Raw genomic sequence first — 21,065 nt, 5'->3', positions numbered from 1 at the left:
ACTTGTCAATATTATTCTCTTAAGGGCGGTTGGTCAGTTTTGAAGCAAATTATATCCTGCTGACTTTCTGTGGTCATTCGTCATGCTTACTTTGCTCAGGGCCAGCCTATGCCTTTCAGGGTTACAGATCACTCCACTCGGTTGTTTGGTGCCTCTTGGGCTGCTTGCCATAGGGCCTCTACTGCTAAGCTGTGAAGGCAGCCACCTGGTCTTCAGTGTACACTGCAAAAGTCTGCCATTTCTATAGCTTTGCGTCCAGAGATGCAACCTGTACAGCTGCAAAGCACTCCCTGCCCCATGAGGACTGTTTTGAGATATTTCCAGTGTCTTTCAGTGGAAGATAGAAAACAGGATTTTTGTTCTAACCAGTAAAATCCCTTTCTCCGATTCCATGGGGAACATTGTAATCTCCAAGTGCTTACTGTGTCTGTTGCTTCTTTGTTAATTGTTTGCCAATATGTCTGAGGTGACGTGTTCTGTCGCTTAGTTGGGGGGTTGTTTCCTAATTTGCCTCTTTCCTCTATCCTCTCCTTCTCTGCTTGGGCTAAGTTAATTGTAACTGAGATCAGGTGGGGTTTAGAGGGAGAGTAGCCATGTTTAAATCATTCAAGATTTAAAGTGCCAGGTTCCACACACCACCACCATCTACAGCCCAATGTTTCCAGTGTCCTCCATGAAACCGGAGGAAGGGATTATAATAGTAAGTACAGAAATCCTATTTTTTTTAGCTTAAAACTAGTAAGCTTGTAAAAGCCACCACTTACTAAACTTAAGGCCCCTATACATCAGAGATTGATTGCAGCAATCGTGCAATTTGCAATCAATTGTGTATAAAAATCTTTCCCTTTTTCAATCGATTGCAGATTTGCCACAATCGATTGAAAAAGGGAACGATTTTTATACACAATCAATCTCTGATGTATGGGGGCCTTTACCCCTGGGTGCACTCACTCATCTGGTTTATATATACTTCCAGATTTTTTCAGCAAAAATTGTTATGATGGGGGACCTTTTGCCTATATATATTTATTTTAGATATGGATTTCCTTTGCTCTGTAATGCTATTAACACGTCTTTTGCTGGGGCCTTTTCCTAGAAATCCCGACATTGAATTCAGCAAGTTCCTCTCACCTGCTGACCAACTCTGACTTGAACTTAAAGCTGGCTTCTCATGTAAGAGACACTTAGCCTTCTAGTCAGAAGCTGCTGGTCATTCCTAGCCCTGTACTTGATTATTTTATTGAACTGAACAAATTACGTAGCCCTAGTTGGGGGATCCCCACTAAAGCAGATTGGGTGTGGGAGAGATTAAAAAAAATGCCTTAGTAAATCCATTTAAAAGGGTTAAGTGACTTCTTTCCTATTGAGTATATTATTTTCTTTAAAAAAGATGGCTAATTTGCTATTTGTATCTAGGCAACCGGTAATGAAATGGTCTTGGCCTCCACACACGATGTGCAAGAACTTGATGTATCCTGTCTCTTGGCTGCTCAACCATATATATGGATTGGGGAAGAGTATGACCGAGAATCTAAGGGGTTAGTTTCTCTCTGCATCTCCACTTCTAATACCTATATTACATTGCAGTGAGTAAGTTATCTAGAAGTGCTCAACTTTGCTTTTCCCTAGTTCTGACGAGCTTGATTTTAAAGGATCCACCACAGCCATTCATCAATCAAATGTGGCTTCCTTCAACCTGGGACAGATGCAATCCTCTTCATCCATGCCTTGGCTGGGGAGTGGGCAAACCAGCACTGGAGCTGGCATTGTATGCATATTTTACTACTTTTTTATTTTATATAAATATAGTGTCACACTGATACATATATAACCTTATTTTCTAATTTATAATTTTTGCATCAATAAGCATCAATTAAACTGAATCCTGGGAATACACTTTTTTTCCAGCTGGATTACACACACATTTGTTTAGCTGCACTAAGCATTGAGCTAAATTTGTAGTATAAGACAGAAATCACTGCTTTGTACAACTTGGATACTGCACCCTATGCATGAAACATGTCTGTTTACTAATCGGTCAAAAGAATTGGGAGTACTTACTAAGCCTTGGATGGAGATAGTCAACGGAGATAAGGCGCCAGCCAATCAGCTCCTAACTGCCATGTCACAGGCTGTGTTTGAAAAATGACAGTTAGGAGCTGGTTGGATGGCACCTTATCACCGTCTACTTTATCTCCATCTAAGGCTTAGTAAATAGACCCCTTCGTCTCTTACATTTACATTTTTCTTTTGACATATCCCTGACAGCTAATAAAACGGAATCTGCATAACGTTAAAAGAATGGCTTCCCACCCAGTCCACCAATATTGTAAGTAAAAGATTTGAAACTAAATATGCTTTAAAATAAAAGGAAAGAATGCAGCAATAATAGTTTCACTTTGTTTACTCTAGATCTTACTGGCGCTCAGGATGGCAGTGTCCGTATGTTTGAGTGGAGTCGTCCCCAGCAGCTCATCTGCTTTCGTCAGGCAGGAAATGCCCGGGTTACAAGATTGTATTTTAATTCCCAAGGCAACAAGGTTTTTTTTTCTTTTGTAATTTTATTCTACTGTATGGATTATTACCAATTTTGTCTGATGTTATCCTGTGATCGTGCTGAGTGAAAAAATTATGGGTCAGAGTCCTACGTCACTGCTTCTGGGTCCCAACACATATTATGAGGGGTGAGAGCAGGCAGCTGTTGGGACAGTTCTGGGGGCAGGTAGCAGTTGGGGTAGAGGGGGTTAAGGGCAAGTAGTAGTTGGGGTAGAGCTGGGGGTAAAGGCAGAGAGAAGTTGGGGTAGAGAGGAGTAGGTTGGGCAGTGCTGGGGGTGGGTAGGGAGGGGATAAGTGCAGACAGCGGTTGCGACAGTGCTGCAGGGCAAGGATGGCGTTAGGGAGGGGGCAAGGGTAGATTGCAGCTGGCGCAGTACTGGGGGGGCAGGAGGGGGGGTAGATGGCTTTCAAAACGATGAGGGTTTTGGCTGAAGCAAGGTGCGGGAGCAGCACCCTTGTTGGAAAAAATCAATTCCTGATGGTGCACAGTCTGTGTCTGAATAATCCTGGCTAACCATGTGGTTTACGCTCCTGGTGAGGTAAGTAATATAGCGGCTGCCGGCTTTTGGATGAGTGGACTTGGTGTAAAATCACTCCCCAGATACCAGTGCTACTTGTGCTGTGTGAAGGGTACAACCGCAGAGGCTGCAGCGGTAGTGCTGTATCATGCAGCACCCTGACTCCCCCTATATGTGCTTACTACAAATTATATGAGTTGCAGCTTGTTACATGTTATAGGGTCAGCATGAACCCTGAATCATGTGTGTAGTGTCCACAGCAGCTACATAATATGACACACACATATCATGCTCATCACTACACACTACAGGTCTGTGAAGAGACGGGTTTAGTATATTATGCCGACAGTGATCATTTTGACAGATTGTCAACATGAGAATGTTGATAATCCATTTTGCTGTATAATTCCTAGGCCCAATGTCAACACTGCCAAGTGTATGTCACAGTAATCCTTTGGAGTGATAATGTTCGCTATGGAGCAGGCTTTATTATTATTCAGGGCTGGTCCTTACATCATGCCATAAGGCTGATCCTATTCTAGTGTGCTGTAAGCTCAAGTGAGTAGTGGCTGCAGCAGGAGTGCTGTAACCCATTGGTACTTACCACCACCTGGGTGGGCTGTTTCCATGTACCGGGGTGTGCAGTGTCTTCAGGGTCGCAGCTTGCTCGCAACTGAAGTTCCCCCGAAAACTCTATGTCCTGGCTGGTGGAGGACGGCCCAGGGGTGTCAGCAGACATGAGCATGAAGGCCCAGAGCACAGTCACACTGTCAGTCCGTACGGCACAGCTGCTGAAGGAAAATAGCTGCTCAGCTCCACCTCAAAGATCCGTGAGGAGAGAGAGCCCAGGGGCGTCACATGACCGGGAGGCGGAGGTTTCAGGCGCCAATTGGATGACGATCATTGGTTGGGAGACGTAGAGGGATGTCACTGGGCCGGCAGCCGGGGCACAAATACAGCGCACCCTATAGGACCCGGGAACTTTTAAATACTGGGTTGTCCCTAAAATTCCTTGCGATTTTGACCGTCATGATTCCGCTGCTGGTATTGTGATCATCGGAATGGTCACCGCCATGATATTGTACCTGGCTTTGTACACATTGGGGTTTATTACTAAACTGAACTGTGCCTGCAGAATGTAAAACAGTCATACAAATATTACCTGCAAAACATGCTTGCTGTGGACGAAAACTTCGATAATCGCCATTTAATTAAACAAAAAACTTGGGACCTGATTCAGACCCACTCGCAAGCGGCTGTCCGCTCGCAAGTGGGTCGATGGTGTGCACTGCACATGCGCACGACGGCGGGGGCTCCGTCGTGCGCATGCGCCAGACGCGACGTGCGAAGGACTTTCCTTCGCTCGTTGTGTCTGATCAAAGGGGGCGTGCTGTCGATGTTGATTGACAGCACGCCCCCTTTGGTGGGCGTTCCGGGGGCGTGCCTCCCAGACGGGGGCGTTCCCAAGGGAACGCCTACCGTCAGAAGCCGGCCCACTGACATCACTAGTGATGTCAGTAGGAGTGATTTTGGCTCTGATAGAGCCAAAATCACGCCGGGCCTTGCGGTTGAGAAACTCAACCGCAGGCTCCGGCTCGCAGTGGCGATGGTCAAGACCATCGCGGCCATCAACCTGCACGCTCATATAGGCTGTGGGTAGTGACCCACAGCTATACGAGCGTCCAGGAGGACGCTCATTCAGAGCGTGCACTCTGCTCAGAGCGTCCGGCTCTGAATGAGGGCCTTGGTCTTTATGCCATTTTAAGTCTTAAGGGCCGTATTCAATTAGCGGTGAAAATGGAGGGGTTTTTTTCGCCATTGGCGAAAACGGACGTTTTTGCTAAAGAAACGGCGAAATTTTCACTAAAATAGCTTTCTATCTTTTTTCAACAATTTATTTATTTTTTTCGCCCCAAAATTTGCGCTGGCATTTTCGCCAAAGTACGCAACTTACAAAAAAAAATTCGGGTAATTTATCAATTTTTTTCGCCTGGTCTGGGATGGAGAAAACTTTCCTACAGTTTTTTTTTCGCCTGTTGACGTTTTTTCGCCAGTTTTTTGGCAAATATGTCACTGGTTTTTTTTTTTTGGGGGGGGGGGGGGGGGGCGAAAACGTCCGTTTTTGCCAATGGCGAAAAAAACTGCCATTTTCACTGCTAATTGAATATGGCCCTAAGTGTGTCTTATGGACTGAAAGGTACAGTATTAATTCGAATTGTGAGAAAATGTTCAGTCTTCTAAACACCTCTTTTTCACTGAAATCAATAATGCTGTTTATATGGTTCAGCTTAATCGAAAACTTCAATTTCATGTCTGAATTAAAATAGATATTAAAACAGCTAGGAAGCAGATAGGCTTCTAAATGTGTTTTTATTTTATCGTGTCCTTGCTGAGTAATACAGATGTGCCGTCATACATCTAGCCTCCTTGCGCAATAAACATCCCTTCTAGTCGTGCGATGCAGTGGCATGACTCGGTAGAGCAGAGTGTCTTTTCGTGCGACAGGCATTCTGCATCTCATGTTAATCAGCAGAAGCTGCTTGTGCGTCCTATTCGCATCGCTGAGTGAATAAGACACATTTGAAGGTAAAAAGTCGCACGAAAATACACTTGGCGCTACAGAGTCACACTGCTCTCACACGTTATGTGGAATGCGACTTGTACCGTACAGAGGTAAGCTGAATGTGGACACATCTGTATGTGCTGTGATTTCAGGACTATCAGTATTCTGTCTTTATTATTCACAGTGTGGTGTGGCTGATGGAGAAGGATTTTTAAGCATTTGGCAAGTAAACCAGACGGTCTCCAATCCAAAACCTTACCTGGTAAGTTGTTGAAAAAGAGGACTAATTGGTTGATTTATACGTAATAAAATTTTGAACAAGATTTTTCAAGTGATTTGTTTGAATTTTCTGAATGCGATATCAAGAGATTACAATTTAATGAGGGCTGAATGTTTATGCGTAATGAAGATGAAACAATTATGTATGTGTTGTGTGCTTTATTAGGTACACTCGTTAATACAGTATTTAGTCAACCAATCATCTGACAGTAAAGACATGGTAAAGAGGTTCAGTTTTTCAGACCAAACATCTAAGTGGCATTGATTGTTTCTGCCAAAAATGGGGGATTGAGGATCTCTCGTGAATTTTACCCATAACAGTCTCTCCAATAACTAATAGTTAAAATAGTGTTAGAAGAGCATCTCTGAATGCACAGCATGTAGAACGTAGAAACTGGTGAAACAGAAAATACTAAGGACAGGAAACTGAGGCTACAGTGGGCACAGACTCCCCAAAACTGGACAGTTGAAAATTGGTCAGACTAGGCAATGTTTTTCCAATCTCAATTTCTGATGTGACATGCAAATTGTAGTGTCAGGATTTCACAAAAACAGCATAAGTCCATGGATCCATCCTGCCTTGTGTCAACGGTTTAGGCTGGTGTAGGTGGTGATGTAATTGTATAGGGATTTTTTTCTTGGCACACATTAGGCTCCTTAATACCAATTGAGCATTGTTTAAATGCCTCAACCTACTTGATCATATGCATGCCTTTATGGCCTCAGTCTGTTCATCATGTAATGGTTACTTCTGCAAGGATAACCCACACTATGGAGGGAATTCAATTAGCCACATATACTCAGTATTTATTGGGGGGCATCGCCTAATCGATGGAGACGTGGCCACGGCCCCCTGGTGAAAATAAGGGTATATCCAGGGGGGCGCGATCAGTGTGATTGCACCCCCGCAGAGCTCAGCGGCCGCAGTCTCCCTCGTCCCACTGCAGCCCAGCATACAGCTGCGTGTGCTGGGCTGCTGACAGGAAGCTGGCACATCTGGGAATTTTTTCACCTACCCTGTGGAGGGTCAAACAGAACCCCTGATAAGTGCTTTTCGCGATCGTGGAAACACCTGGATCCGGGAACTTAATTTTTTTGTGCAGTAAAAATGGAGGGTAATTGAATTGCCAGAAAATAAAAGTTGCTGTAAAGTCCCGCTTGGACCACATGAAAAATTATCGTGGGCAATTGAATTCCCCCCCATGTCACAAAACACATGTCATCTCAAGCTGGTTCTGTGAGCATCACAGTGAGTTCAGTGTACTCCAGTGGTTCCACAGTCACCACATCTCAATCCAATAGAGCACCTTTGGGATACAGAGGAATTGGGGATTAGCATAAATCTGCAGCTATCATGTCAACATGGGCCATAATCTCTGAGGAATTTTTATGGCACCTTGATTAATCAATGCCTCTCTGAGGGTAAAGACTGGCCCTACCCATTACTAATTAGGTGTAATGAGAAATCCCAAATAAAAGAAAAGAAAACTATAGCAATTAGGTATACCAATACAAAATAAGAAAAAAGAATATTTGTGCCTTGAGCTCATTGGCTGGCCATAATTCATGTCACACTTATTCTTTGATAACTCTCAAAAAAGTGCATAAATGTCAGATATTGTGAGAAGTGACAAAGAAACACTTATGGGGCAACTCCACTAGCAGACTGTGAAGCGACTGCACGATTACGACATTGTAATCGTGCAGTCGTTTCACAGTCTATGCAGTCACCCTCCCTCATCCCAGAACATGGGCAATCTGTCGTTATCGGCAGGTTGACCAGCATGTTCAGGTGATGATAGATGTCAAAAACGACCAGCGGGAGCGCGCATCACTGGTCATTTTTTACATTTGCATACCCGATTTATGCCTGATTAACGAGCGATTGAACGATAACGATGTCATTCTCATTCAATCAGGTAGTGGATTGTGCGCCTTTAGACAGGGATAGTATTGCAATTGAGCTGTTTATAAATAACAGGCATTTTATGGGTGGATAAAAGACAAAAGCTTGCTCATGGGTAGCAGTTCATATGAAGTCTGTAGGTCGTCATACATTAGACTGAGCTGCTGTCTTTGTATCCTGCAAATGTATAAGAAGCAGAACAGTCTGTGCACACAGTGATATGTCTATCCGTGTGTCTAATCTGACTATCTATCTAATCTCAAGGTTGTGTTTCACAATGGACATTCTGATGGGGAAAAGAGTTGACCGTTACATTTTCTTTATAATTTAGCATAGTACAAAAGTACCTAGCCAACATGTTTTTCCATTTTGAAACTTTTAATGTGAACAAGCAAACTTTCATCTGTGGCTGCAGCCAGAAGCCAATGCTATTTTCTTACATGACCTTGTATTTACAAAATGCTATGGTATGATCAGAATAAAGAACATTTATGCCTTAAAGGTAATTTTGTGTTTACAGCTGCAGGCAGAATGATAACCGGATTAAACCTTTACGTTATAATTGGTGGAAATCCATGTTCACGTTAAAGCGATGAAGTCACTTATAATCAGTGGTTTCCAGCAAACCTTAAAATTGCTCAATTTCTATTTTTGTGTTTCCATTTGTGTATCCTGTGGAATTAAGTTACCTGCTTCCCTAAAATCAAAGCAATCAGCCATTTCTGAGGTAAATCTAGCATTGCACATCCTAAAGCTCCCTGATTACAGTGTTACATCTTAACCAGACGACTGTAACTCGACTGTATCTAGATTCTAGAAGCTTCTAGACGGACCTGAAACGTGGGTGTTGCTTGTTCATATTGTGTACAGTGCATGTTATAAAATTAATCTAGCAGCAAAATACTTTTCAGGCAAAATATCTGTTACTATAGAATTAAGTATAACTCAGTATTTTTATAACAATGTGTAGTTCTTATTTATTTTAAATATAAAAAGTCAGCTCTTAACCTTAAAAAAAATAAATAAATATGTGAACAGTTAGAAATTACATTATCCGGGTCTGTGAAAAGATATTGGGCAACCATGGCTAGGCAGCTCTAAATGCAGTACAATTCTAAAGGTAAATGTATTAAAGCTGAAGTGGATTATGCAGCTATTTGTGTTTAGTTACTAAAGGCATACTTGTAAATAAAAGTAATATCTTCTAAACATTGCAATTTAAGGAGCATACACACGGTCAGATGTGTCAGATGAGCGATTTGACCAACGATTTGAACGATTTTGCAAACAATTTGAACTACGAACGATTTTTGACTGCATTAAATTGACTGAAATCGTCCAAACTGACTGCAAACACATCAGATGTCAGATATCGTTATCTGACCATCGGGAACGCGCATCGTTCAACGTTCAGACATGTCAGATATGTCAGATTTTCTTCAGATATGAACGATTTTTGAGATCGTTATCGTTCAGATCTGAAGAAAAATCTGACCGTGTGTATGCACCATTACACTCCAGTGAAAATATATCTACATATTTGAAGAGAGAGAAGATAGTTGCTGCTTTAATGACGTGCCATAGGATAGGATAAAATAAGTGAGCCATACATTTTTGTGTACCATGTATGGCTATGATTATGCTTATGCACCATCTCTCTTTATAGTTACTTAGAAATTCAGTGAATGTTCAAATAAAATAGCAACATAAAATGTGCAAAAAAGGGTGCACTTCTAGCATTGTATATCACTCTGACGAAAAACTAATGAAGTTTGCCTTTCCATAGATCAACAGCAGTGGTGTAATACAAAAGGTGAACTTTGTGGATCTCTGATGTAACTATGCAGTTTCCCAGGCGATACATTACAGTCTCTCCCATTTCTAGAGTCATGTTTGTAGAACTGAGTAGCCTTAATGAAGTTTGCCTTTCCATAGATGAAAACATAAGTTGCTTATATTAATAAATATATTCGTGTGTAGTGTTTTTGAGTATCACATTGTGAATAGTGATCTTTTACACTTGCCTAAAAAGTGCAAAGTGTAGCTTTCTCTGTTCGTATAAACCTTTAAGGAAATCTCTTCTGAAAACTTCATTCTGCTGCGACATCAAGAAAAGCTTGAAAGCAAGTAAACAAACAATAGGGTTTCTGCATAGTAAGTGCTAAAATCACTCCTAACTGTGTCCACTTATTATAGTTGTTAAAAAAGATTATAAACAACACTGTGTGAATCCCACCAACCAGGTCCCTAATTCCTACCAGTCCCTAATATGTGAAGCAGTGAAATCGGTGTATTCAAAGATTTTCATGAAGTGATGATTCTCATAATCGTGAAGTGAAGCTAATGAAAAAAATATTCATAGTGTCACACTGTACTTGCTTCCAAATATAAGTGATCAATCTGGAGACAAGTATTTAAGAGTGTGGAGTCTAGGACACTAGTTTATACTGTGCACGTATTTATGGGGTACTGAAATTGTACGATAAATACACAATGTGCATGTTATTTCAGGAACAGCAGCCATTTTATGAATGTGTCTGGCAGAGATTTTGTCATATTATAGTTAATATTAGCAGGCCTATGTTCAAGGACGAGTATATGCTTTATTACTTGCAATGCACTTTAATTTTGTAGCTATATTGAAGCACTTTCGAAACTGCAAGTTCCAGCCAGATATGTTTCTGCTGTAGGAACATTTTAGACTAAATCAAAAAAAAAAGGTTTTCTTGCTCCACAGGATTGGTTCAGCTCAGAGATCACTGCATGCATCATCGGTATAGGTGATCTCTCACATTAGACAGGGGAACTATTTCACCTTTTAGTAGTGTTGCACTTTTGTATTTGGAAGGTACAGCATCCCATGGCTACTGTACGATACCATGCTAAGATTACCTGACCACCTTGTATTTTGAAGGGTTGCCTTCAGGGGCGTCAGAACGATTTTATGGGTGTTGCGGGAAGGGCAAGATATAATAATATTTTGGCTCTCTTCCCCCCCCCCCCCTTTCCAACTTACCTGTTTCTGGGTGGAGGCGGGACGGTAGCACAGGGGAAGTGAAGGCCAGCACCACAGAAGTATGGAGGGCCAGGACCTGGTGATCCTTCCACCGCTGCTCCACTGGCGCCTCTAAAATGTTTGGTGGGGTCGTCCCCTTGCCCTGGACATTTATACTGCACTGCTTTGTTGTACCTAATCCAAATATGTTTTAATTAATCAAATTAAGTGCTATCTATATGTTCTGACAATTTAAAAAAAAAAAAAAATGTCTCCCATATGCAATAGCACCTGTGCTCTCACACATTTCATTGTTAATGTTATCAGAATCTAAGCCGCAATGTAGAACTGAAGTCTTTATAAGGAATCTGGAAGCGTTTTTCAAAAACTATTGCACCCTTTATTAGTATTGTATAAGTCTAAAGATTTTAGCCACTTGACGTTTTTCCCTCAACCTCCCCGTTTTATTTCTTTGTTTTCTGATTGTTTCTAAATGCTGTATAATATTTTTGGTCTTTTATACAGAGAAGCATAAATGCACTATCTTGTACTATTTATACTGAAACGTAATCTATATCTGGCCATCAGACAGAAATGATGGTTTTAAATAATAATCACCATGGGAAATAGAAAAAACCCATATACATAAATAAGCACACACTTGTATGTTGATAATGATTGATAATAATTGCTGATTTTTTATTGTTTTTTCTGTCCGGGTCTCCCAGTAGATGCCATTGGGGGAGATGCGGAAGTGTGGTGCCATGAGTTATGTAATTGCGGCCCTGTTCTAGAATTACAGGATTTGCAGCGGGGAGTGGGACTATGGTGACAGGATGAAATCATGCCATCGAGCTCCCAGACCTCCCACTTCTCTTGGGAAGTTTGCAGATGCAGAATGCTGGCCTACTCTCTCAGGAGTCCTGTAGAGCTCCCCGAAATGAGTTAATATGAAAGCTTACTTAATTAAAAGGGAAAACATTGATACATAAGAGTGTTGGCATACTTTCTGCAAATGTGGAAACTGGTTTAGGTGTGTGTGTAAAAAAAAAAAAAAAAAAAAAGGGGGGGGGGGCAACACAAATGCATTAACAAGTCTTTCTGTGCTAAGGTTAGCTTAGAGTTTTCATATGGGCATATGTCTGCTTTTATATGGAAATTAGTCAGCCTATTGTAAAATCTTCCATAATATTTGATGATTGTTCATACTGAAATGGGTCATAATTTGAATATTATGCCAAGAAAAAAATGTGTGAATGCGCTGGTGTACATATAATGTGGACCGCAATTGATATTTAACACAATGTACAGTATTTATTAAAACATAAATTACAACACATAAAAAAAGATTCTCAATAGTCCCCAGGTTGCATATACCGGAAAATATTATGCATTCAAGTATTGTTGGATATATTATGAACAATGTATCAATGTTGCATAAGATTTTAATAGTATCAAATCAACATCCTATCAATAAACTGTTAGTTCTTAATTAGAAAAGGTTGGCATATAGTAAAGCGCAACGGAATATGCTGCGCTATATAAGAAACTGTTAATAAATAAATATAGATATAAAAATTACTGATCATTGCTTCAATAAATCAAATCCATATCGGTTGTAAAAAACGGCACAATAGGAGGTAAAAATTGTCCTGTACAGCAGTCCGCTCGTGGAGCGCCAAATGCGGATTGCTGAGTGCGGCACTACTCAAGGTCTGGAGTGAGCAAAAGATAGTATCTGTCCAGTTCCTACTTGGTATGGGCCGGACATGTGCTTACAGCCTCACCTGTTAGACGTTTCTCCGGGGGCTGTTAACTAAAATCAAGCATCCAATTTGGATATAGTTAGCAGTCTTTTAGTTTGTCACATAAAGTCCAGGTAGTGATCAGTATTATTCCAAAGGCACACAGCAACAGGTTTCGTCCAGTTCTCTGGACTTTTTCAAGCTGAATGCTAAATACTATAACTTTTTGTTTTTCAGAGCTGGCAGTGTCATACCAAAACCACAAGTGACTTTGCATTTGTTACCTCATCAAGCTTGGTTGTTACATCGGGACAATCCAATGATAACCGGTAAGGTGCAGTTAAATGAGCATTGCAGTACAGTGCATGTACTAGTTGCTCCCTTTATTTGGTGCTTCCTATGGCGAATAGGCTAGTTATTACTGTATTGTACGAATATTATAGTGCGTAAAACGCTGATCTGTCTCCAAACTCCTGATTTGTCTTTTTTTTTAATATATATATGTTATTGCCAATAACATGTTTTCAATAGCACTTAAGATCATATGCATTACAATGCACAGTAACACAAATTATGTAGTGTTCTTCCTGCAGAGTGAAATGTTGGATAGCTGATATTTTTTCATAAAAGATTGTATATAAAGCCAAGTACGATCGCTCAGTGTTTTAGAATAATGTTCCCACAAGAGGAATCTGTGGCAGGGATTTCTCTTTGCGTGAGGAAAAATAGAGCAAACACAGTTTGTGGGCAGCACCCAGGGCATCCAAAACGGCAACCGAAGCATGGGGGTGATCCCAAAACACACCATGATAGATAGCTTGAATGGATGTTTGCACCATAAATGATGGCTTAAAATGGCATATATAAAAGGCTGCAAGTCCAATGCTTTTGAATAATGGTGATAGATATATTGAATAATGGTAGCTAGGGCATGTTCACTTCTTTACATCTGAACTACTGTTTGTTCTTCTCTTTAGAAATGTCTGTCTGTGGGATACATTGATCTCACCCAATAACAGTCTAGTCCATGGTAAGCAATGCTTGTACTACTTGCTGTAAGGTCTGTCTGTATGCTAGCTTGAAATTTAGTCAGAATTCTTATCACAGTTCTTTAGAAAACAGACACTGCTTATATCCCCTATAATCATGTGCCTAGAATGGCTGGGTTTGGAATTAATCTGATATAAGTTATTGTTTTCCTTTGTTTAATCAGAAAAATGTAATTGTTATAGGTGTTTGTAAATAAAGCTCTCATGTGAAGAATAGCCATATTATAGGAATTTATATTTTTAATATTTCTGGAAAATACTCCTATATTTTATCAGTATTGTATTTTTATCTTATAAGGACCTGATATTAAAGATGTTATTTCTATATTTTCTCTTTGCCTATTTTAGCTTTCACTTGCCATGATAATGGCGCCACAGTTCTTCAGTACGCACCAAAACAGCAGCTCTTGGTTACTGGCGGCAGAAAAGGCTGCATCTGTATCTTTGACATTAGACAAAGACAAGCCCTGCACACATTCCAGGCCCATGATTCAGCAGTGAAAGCTCTTGCCCTGGATGTCACTGAAGAGTATTTTGTCACTGGCTCAGCAGAGGGTAACATGAAGGTATGGTAAACAAATGTTCTCATTCATGTCAAAGCATAGGAAATTGTCTACACAGAGGCAAATCTTTGTTGTTTATAAAGTGTTGTATTATCAAATGTTACACAAACTAATGTGAATTCTTTTATTATTTCATCTAGGTGTGGAACTTAACGGACCATGGCCTAATGCACTCTTTTAAAAATGAGCACGCCAAGCAGTCTTTATTTCGGAATATTGGTGCCGGTGTGATGCAGATTGAAGTAGGCGAAAACAAGCGCATTTTCTCCTGTGGAGCAGATGGCACTCTAAAAATGAGGATGTTGCCTACCGCCTTGAAGATCCAATCAGGCATTTTCGATATTCTCTAGACACTTTAATTTTAGGCCTATTTACACTTCCAAGTTGTGATCCACTGCTGCTAAATGTGTAGGACGATGTAGTTGCTGAGGAATTAGAAGATGCTTAGAATGCAGGTATAAAGGTTACTTATAGTGGAGCCGGGTGCTGGTAAATGGTTTGAGCGTGCATGTCTGCCGTATAGATCAAGTCCAGTAAATTGAGTTGACAAGGTTATGGCACGCTTTAAGAAATCGATGCAACCTTTAGCATCATTCAGATTATTAAGATGCTAAATTTTATTTTGGGACAGATCAGAATTTTATTTAGTATTGTAACCTTTATGGATAGCAGACTGACATGTAAGACTCATGAACAAAGGAATACAAGGGATTCAGTGGTCTAGAAAGTTTACAGTTGTCATATGGTATAAGTTCTAATGCCAGTATCCAGCGCAGGAGCATCACTGGGGCCAAGTACATATACACAAACAATACACTGAAGTAGGAAGTATTCCACAGTGTTCTCGTGGTTACTTGGGAAGTCATTTGATTGATTTGGGTTTTTTATAATTTTATTTTTTTTTCTTTGTTTTTTAACATTTTGAAACTGTTTACACATTCGACATTTGCTTCCAGGTTTAACAATTGTACTTTAAGAAAGCATGTCTATGTTTTTCTCAAATGTCCATACTAAATGAAGGTAATATATGTGTGTACTCTCACTTTGCGGTACAAAAGCCAGGAAAACGTGTAATGAAATGTACTCAAGTTATCTTGCTTTACAGGCCAGAATGGCCACCACTTCAATTATTATTATTTTATTTTTTGCTGGGTGGGGGTGTTTAGGTGCAGCAATCATTCTTTTCCTTGGCTGGTATCTTTTTATATATATATTTTTTTTTTTTTTGATGTTTTTGTTGTTAAACATTGTACTTTGCACATAATTTAACTGCAGTGTTTACTTTACACTCTACTTTGCACATTGCCACTGGTCCACATGACAATCCATCTTTTATGTCTTGTTTTCATCCATAGAAACCAAAATGTTGGCTATAGTAAATGTGAGCATAATTCTCTGCATTCACGCTTTAGTTTTTAAATGCATTTGGGTTTTTGTGCGAACAAATGATTATACTCTGCTGGATGCGCACTTGTCAGTGAACAAGATCTTGTAACCACTGCTCCGATAGATTTCACAGCAACACATTATAAAATGAATGTCAGGCTTCCTGTGGCCAGATAGTGAATAGTTGAAAGTGATAAATTAAATTATTACACAGCGTATGTATAACTATGCAGAGTTTAATATTGTTGGCTTGTAAAATACTAGGCAGTGTTGTCTTTTTTGGATGTACTTTCTCTGTTGTAAACAAACACATGTTAAAAAGCTACCCGAGACTACTGTCTGTATATTTAACGGTCATCCTTATACTTGTCCTATTACTTTATTTGCAATGTTTTGTGTGTGTTTTACTGTAATTTATAATGGCATTTTATGCACCTTTCTCTTATAACTTTGCCTTCCCTGAAGGCAATTTATAGATATGAAGTATGTAGATAGGAAGGAAAGAGTCATTGTTTTACCTTTTATAAGTTAAATAAACCCCTATCATCTCATGGAAAAACATTGTCTGAGTTTTATGTTCTGTGATCAAATCAAACTAATCATTTATTAAAAACTTCAGTGGATCCAAATTAATCTGAAAACACTACACTAAGAAAATATTACCATTACTGATGAACTTGCAGCTGATTCAGAGTTGCATGCAAGTTGGCCACAACGGCAATATTCACCTGTATGCCAAGTTCCACATCGCTATGCGATCGCATCGATTCTACCCATCCAGTCAGAAAGAGCAGAGTGCAAGAGGGAATGTGGACTGAGATAAGTTCGGAGGTGGAGTGTATTGAGTGCTTTCACAGTGGGGGTAAGGAGCTCAAACTGGATTCTGTTGAGAAAGGGGAGTCAGTGAAGGAGTTGGAAAAAAATAGGAAGAAGTAAAGAGCAGCAGCACTGAGTATAGATATAAGAAGGGTCAGGCAGGGTAGAGTATTAGAAGAGAGTAATAAATTGCAATAGCCCAGGCATGAGATGATAAGGATGTGAATAAGAGGTTTGGTTGCCTCCAGGGTAAGGAAGGGTCCGATCCTAGAGATGTTGCGGAGGTGAAAGTGGCAGCATTGGGACATAGCTTATATGTGGGGGTGAGGATCGGGAGGAGACGAGGATGACACCTAGGCAGTGAAATTGGGTGGTGAGACGTTAGTATTGTCAATAAAAAGAGAGGGGTGTGAAGACAATAAGCTCAGGCTTACATGTTAAGTAGTGCTGAGATATCCAGGAATAGATAGTAGATAGGCCATTGGAGATGTGGGAGAGGGCGGAGGAGGAGATGCCTGGGGAGGAGAAGCATTCAGGTGGAAATGGAGAGCCAAGGAGCTGTTGAGATTACCAAGGGAGAAGGTGTAGTGGGAGAAGAGAAGGGTCCCCAGGAGAGAGTATTCTGGAACACCATCAGGAAGAGAGCTGGAGGTATAGGAAAATAAATGGTTAGAATAGTAGGACACCAAGGAGAAGGCTGTTACTAACCATTTACATGTCACCGGCAACTTGACTCCTGATCACGTTTGATTAGCATATACACTACAATGTTAAATTTGGTTTCAGATATAGATTTTTAATTCAGCATCCAGGAAGCTCCCACCTTGAAGTGTTTATATTTGCCTGTGTGACTCTGTCACACAGTCAGAGCTCAACATACACAGTTAAGATGTGTTAAATCCGTCATTTTATTAAGTGTTGGGCAAAAGCACAATTTCTTGCATGTAAAAGGGAAGTAAACACATTATATAAATTCATATCCCACAATTGATAGGACCATTTATAATTTATTAATACTTTTTCCTGCTGCCTTCTGGAATAAAATTATTTATCTGAAGCAAAGATGGAAATAAATCTGCTTACAGTAATGCAGTAACATATGAATATAACAGTTGTCACACGCCTCTCGTTTCCCTATGCAATAAAATAGATTGTGACAGACACACACTGCTACTATGGGTTACTGCACAAAGACTGTTGTCATCCGTATATACTCGAGTATAAGTCGACCCGAATATAAGCCGAGGTACCTACTTTTACCCCAAAAAACTGGGAAAATGTATTGACTCGAGTATAAGCCTAGTGTGGGAAATGGCAGCAGCTGGTTGTGCCCCCAGTAGTAATTCCCCCTGGTTGTGCCCCCAGTAGTAATCCCTCCTGGTGGTGCTCCCAGTGGTAATCCCCCCTTTCAGTGTCCCCTGTAGTAATCCCCCCCTGGTAGTGCCCCCTGTAGTAATCGCCCCCTTTAGTAATCCCCCCTTGTAGTTCCCCCTGTAGTAATTGCCCCCTGTAGTAATCCCCCCTTGTAGTGCCCCCTGTAGTAATCCCCCCCTTGTAGTAATCCCCCCCTGGTAGTGCCCCCTGTAGTAATCCCCCCCTTGTAGTTCCCCCTGTAGTAATTGCCCCCTGGTAGTGCCCCCTGTAGTAATCCCCCCCTTGTAGTTCCCCATGTAGTAATTGCCCCCTGTAGTAATCGCCCCCCCCAGTAGAGAGAAAAGTAGTAAGAATTAAAAAAGAAAATCACTTACCTGAAACTCCCGCTCCTGGTTCCGCTGCTGTCCGCTCCTCCGGCCGCTTTGTATGGGAGAGACGCCGTCATGACGACGTGTCTCCCATCACCCACTGCGGGAGCCGGAAGATGGCTCCCGCAGTGGGAGCAGCAGCAGCCGCTGAGAGTCTGACAGACTCTCAGCGGCTGCTGATTACACCAAACACGCAGCTGCCGGCTTCGGCGGCTGTGTGTTTGGCAGTCTGTAGCGCTGACCGAACTCCGTCCGGTCAGCGCTACACTTGACTCGAGTATAAGCCGAGAGGGTACTTTTTCAGCACAAAAAATGTGCTGAAAAACTCGGCTTACACTCGAGTATATACGGTATGCAGTGCGCTGTTTTAACTAGCTGGAATTGGTGCTGGGGCTGGCACTCTAGGGACAATTGCATCCTATGAGAAAAGTGGTATATTACGATCACTATAATTGCCTGTTAAACAGCATAATTGTGAAACCAATTTTGTAATCCAGCATGAAACACGTAAATACGCTCCTTGAGGATGTATTCAGAACAAAACACAGTATTTCTAAGTCAACATCTTTTTTACTACTGTATTTTTTATGTTTTATTTGTTTTAAAAAATATATAGACATGCTACCACCAAAATAATGTGCATTTAGCTTGACTACATAAAAAAACAGACAAATGATGACAATATCTACATCATGTGTATACATTTAAAGCATGTAGCACTTTTTTAATTATATAATTTAATTGTACAGGTGGCATTTTTATCTCGTGTTGATAAAACATGTTGGTTGTTTTTCATCAATATTGCCATGTATTTGTTTAAAAATACTTAGGTTTATTTACAAATTTATATCGGGGTCAAAGGTAAGCTTTAACTATGAATCCGCTAATGTTCTGTTTCCAATTGATAGGGTAAACTAATGGCTCAGATGCTATAAAAACACTGTAAATCCATGAGGTAGATTTGTATTATATATATTTTGTTTTAAGGGGCCTATGTATCAAAGCTGGGAGAACGATAAAATTGTAACAAATAAATCGCCAGCCAATCAGCTCCTATCATTTTTAAAACACAGCCTGCAAAATGTAAATTGGAAGCTGATTGGGTTAGTACTTTATCTCTCACAATTTTCTCTCTCTCCCAGCCTTAATACATAGACCCCCTAAGTCTGTAGAAATTGTTATAAAAATAGATATTTTGTTGTCACCCTATCTGGATTTATATAAACTCCATGTCAATTGAGCACATAATTAAAATTTGACTAAAGTGATTTTATTTTTGCCCCACTAATTTTTATCTAGCTGCTAAAATAACTGTTATATGTCAAAATTAAAATGAATTTTACAGGCATATCATCTTATTAGCTATTTTTTTCTGTTTCACTTAAGGGGCATTATTTACGAAGCAAGCCTCCGCTTCCCAGCAACTTGGGGTTGAAAATTTAAAACGTCACTCGCAGCCAGTGTAAAGCACGCCGGCCTTTTAAATGTTCTCCTCCAAACTGCCCGGAAGCCGCTTCTTATGAAATCCGCAGCTTTGTAAATAAAGCCAAAGTGCTCATTCACCATCTGTATAGATGTAATACATAACTCTATACTTTACTCTTTATTTATTACTATAAGTATAATTACTTGTATGCTTTATTGTTCCCCTCCTTTGGTGACATAACTATTTTTTGTTATTTTATTATGAATATAACATTACATTTAGGCACAAACCTGTAGGCATTATTTTATTTATGCTTATACAGTGTTAAGAAAAATGTGGTTTTCAATGTGATTTGGAACTTAAATATAGCAATAGGATTTGAATCCTAAAAGTGTATATCAGAACTGAATGCATAATACAATGTCCATTTATGCTGAATCATAAATATAAAAGTTGTTTCAACAGCCAATAAGGTGTACTGAATGTATTTTATTTATTTATTGTGTGTACAATACTAAGTACTGGACATAAAGTTCACAGGATATAACATCAGATATCCATCTTCCCACGCATATAACTGCTGATCTTTAGGATTGTATGACAACATTGAAAGAACGGATGTTGATGACCTCAAGTCGAAGTTAGCATCAACTTGCTTCTGTTTTAAGAGATCAAATGCAAAGGTCACCCTCAAATCTTTGGTATCCGTAACATAAAGAATTCCACATGCAATAAAAGCATTTCCTGCTTTAGATTTTGGGTATGTAGTGTTAATGTGCTGCGTAACCAAGAAGGTTTTGTCATCCAAATGAGCAACCATGATGCTTTTATCCACTTCAGAAGAGTAGATTATCCACAGATCTTCCACATCTGCTGCCAATTTAAAGTAAGACTTGGAATTTGAGAAGAGGTAGCTCCGATTGTGATATGCTGCATTATCAATGCTCAACGTTTGGAAGGATTCTGTCTCCAGTTCATACCTGAAAGAAGAAATTTGACGTTTATGGAAGAAAGAAATCACTGTTATTGATGTATCTGTGTGAAGCATGAACAGCTGTAAGGGGAAAGCAATAACAGAATTGAGAAATGTTTAGTTTCACTGTTTTGTAAATTGACCACCAAACAGCTGGTCATGGTCGTTCTACACAATGAAATATATTTACAATAGTTGACATAAGTGTAGTAGTTCTTTGGTCAATGTAAAACATCAGCAATTAATCTTACTGTGCCCACAATGGCCAAATCGTTCTAGCATTGAATGCATGCTTGTCTATGCCAAAGTAGTATGTTTATTAATGTAATCAGCGATTGAGGTACCCTAGCATTCAGAAAAAAAATATTCAACAAAATGTTAGACAAAATATTTACTCTATTTAAAAGAAGACCTGTGATCTCTTGCGAAATAGTTATAAACATTGGTACTGAAAGAATTTCTTGACCAAAGAGGTGTATTAGTCTCAGTTGATGAGTTCCATGCAACCATGCCATGCCTTCAGTATACACCTTCTACAATTGCAGGTG

At 40.1% G+C, this 21,065-nt stretch overlaps 2 protein-coding genes across 4 annotated transcripts in view; one reads left to right on the top strand and one right to left on the bottom strand.

Moving 5' to 3' along the window:
* Window positions 1–16,119, top strand: part of DMXL2 (Dmx like 2) — a 178,916-nt gene extending 162,797 nt beyond the window's left edge. Inside the window, exons 36-44 of the mRNA XM_088472781.1 lie at window positions 1,417–1,538; window positions 1,630–1,768; window positions 2,269–2,329; window positions 2,413–2,540; window positions 5,822–5,899; window positions 12,800–12,891; window positions 13,540–13,592; window positions 13,960–14,177; window positions 14,315–16,119. Coding sequence (XP_088328907.1) covers window positions 1,417–1,538; window positions 1,630–1,768; window positions 2,269–2,329; window positions 2,413–2,540; window positions 5,822–5,899; window positions 12,800–12,891; window positions 13,540–13,592; window positions 13,960–14,177; window positions 14,315–14,524 — 1,101 coding nt within the window. The 3' untranslated portion in view covers window positions 14,525–16,119. The remainder of the gene's footprint in view (window positions 1–1,416; window positions 1,539–1,629; window positions 1,769–2,268; window positions 2,330–2,412; window positions 2,541–5,821; window positions 5,900–12,799; window positions 12,892–13,539; window positions 13,593–13,959; window positions 14,178–14,314) is intronic.
* A 2,577-nt stretch (window positions 16,120–18,696) lies between these two features.
* The window catches only part of GLDN (gliomedin), a 44,824-nt gene continuing 42,455 nt past the window's right edge, over window positions 18,697–21,065 (bottom strand). Inside the window, exon 10 of one of the 3 annotated variants that reach the window (XM_088472779.1) lies at window positions 18,697–20,524. In XM_088472779.1, the coding sequence (XP_088328905.1) occupies window positions 20,059–20,524 (466 nt within the window). In that variant the 3' untranslated portion in view covers window positions 18,697–20,058. The remainder of the gene's footprint in view (window positions 20,525–21,065) is intronic. The other 2 variants (XM_088472780.1, XM_088472778.1) reach the window with 2 other exon arrangements.

This window comes from Taudactylus pleione, unplaced genomic scaffold (genome assembly GCF_031769625.1).
Source record: "Taudactylus pleione unplaced genomic scaffold, aTauple2 ptg000129l, whole genome shotgun sequence".
In the NCBI taxonomy this organism is placed as follows: domain Eukaryota; kingdom Metazoa; phylum Chordata; class Amphibia; order Anura; family Myobatrachidae; genus Taudactylus; species Taudactylus pleione.
Note: the sequence above shows the minus strand (reverse complement) of the source record. Positions and strands in the feature narration are given on the sequence as shown.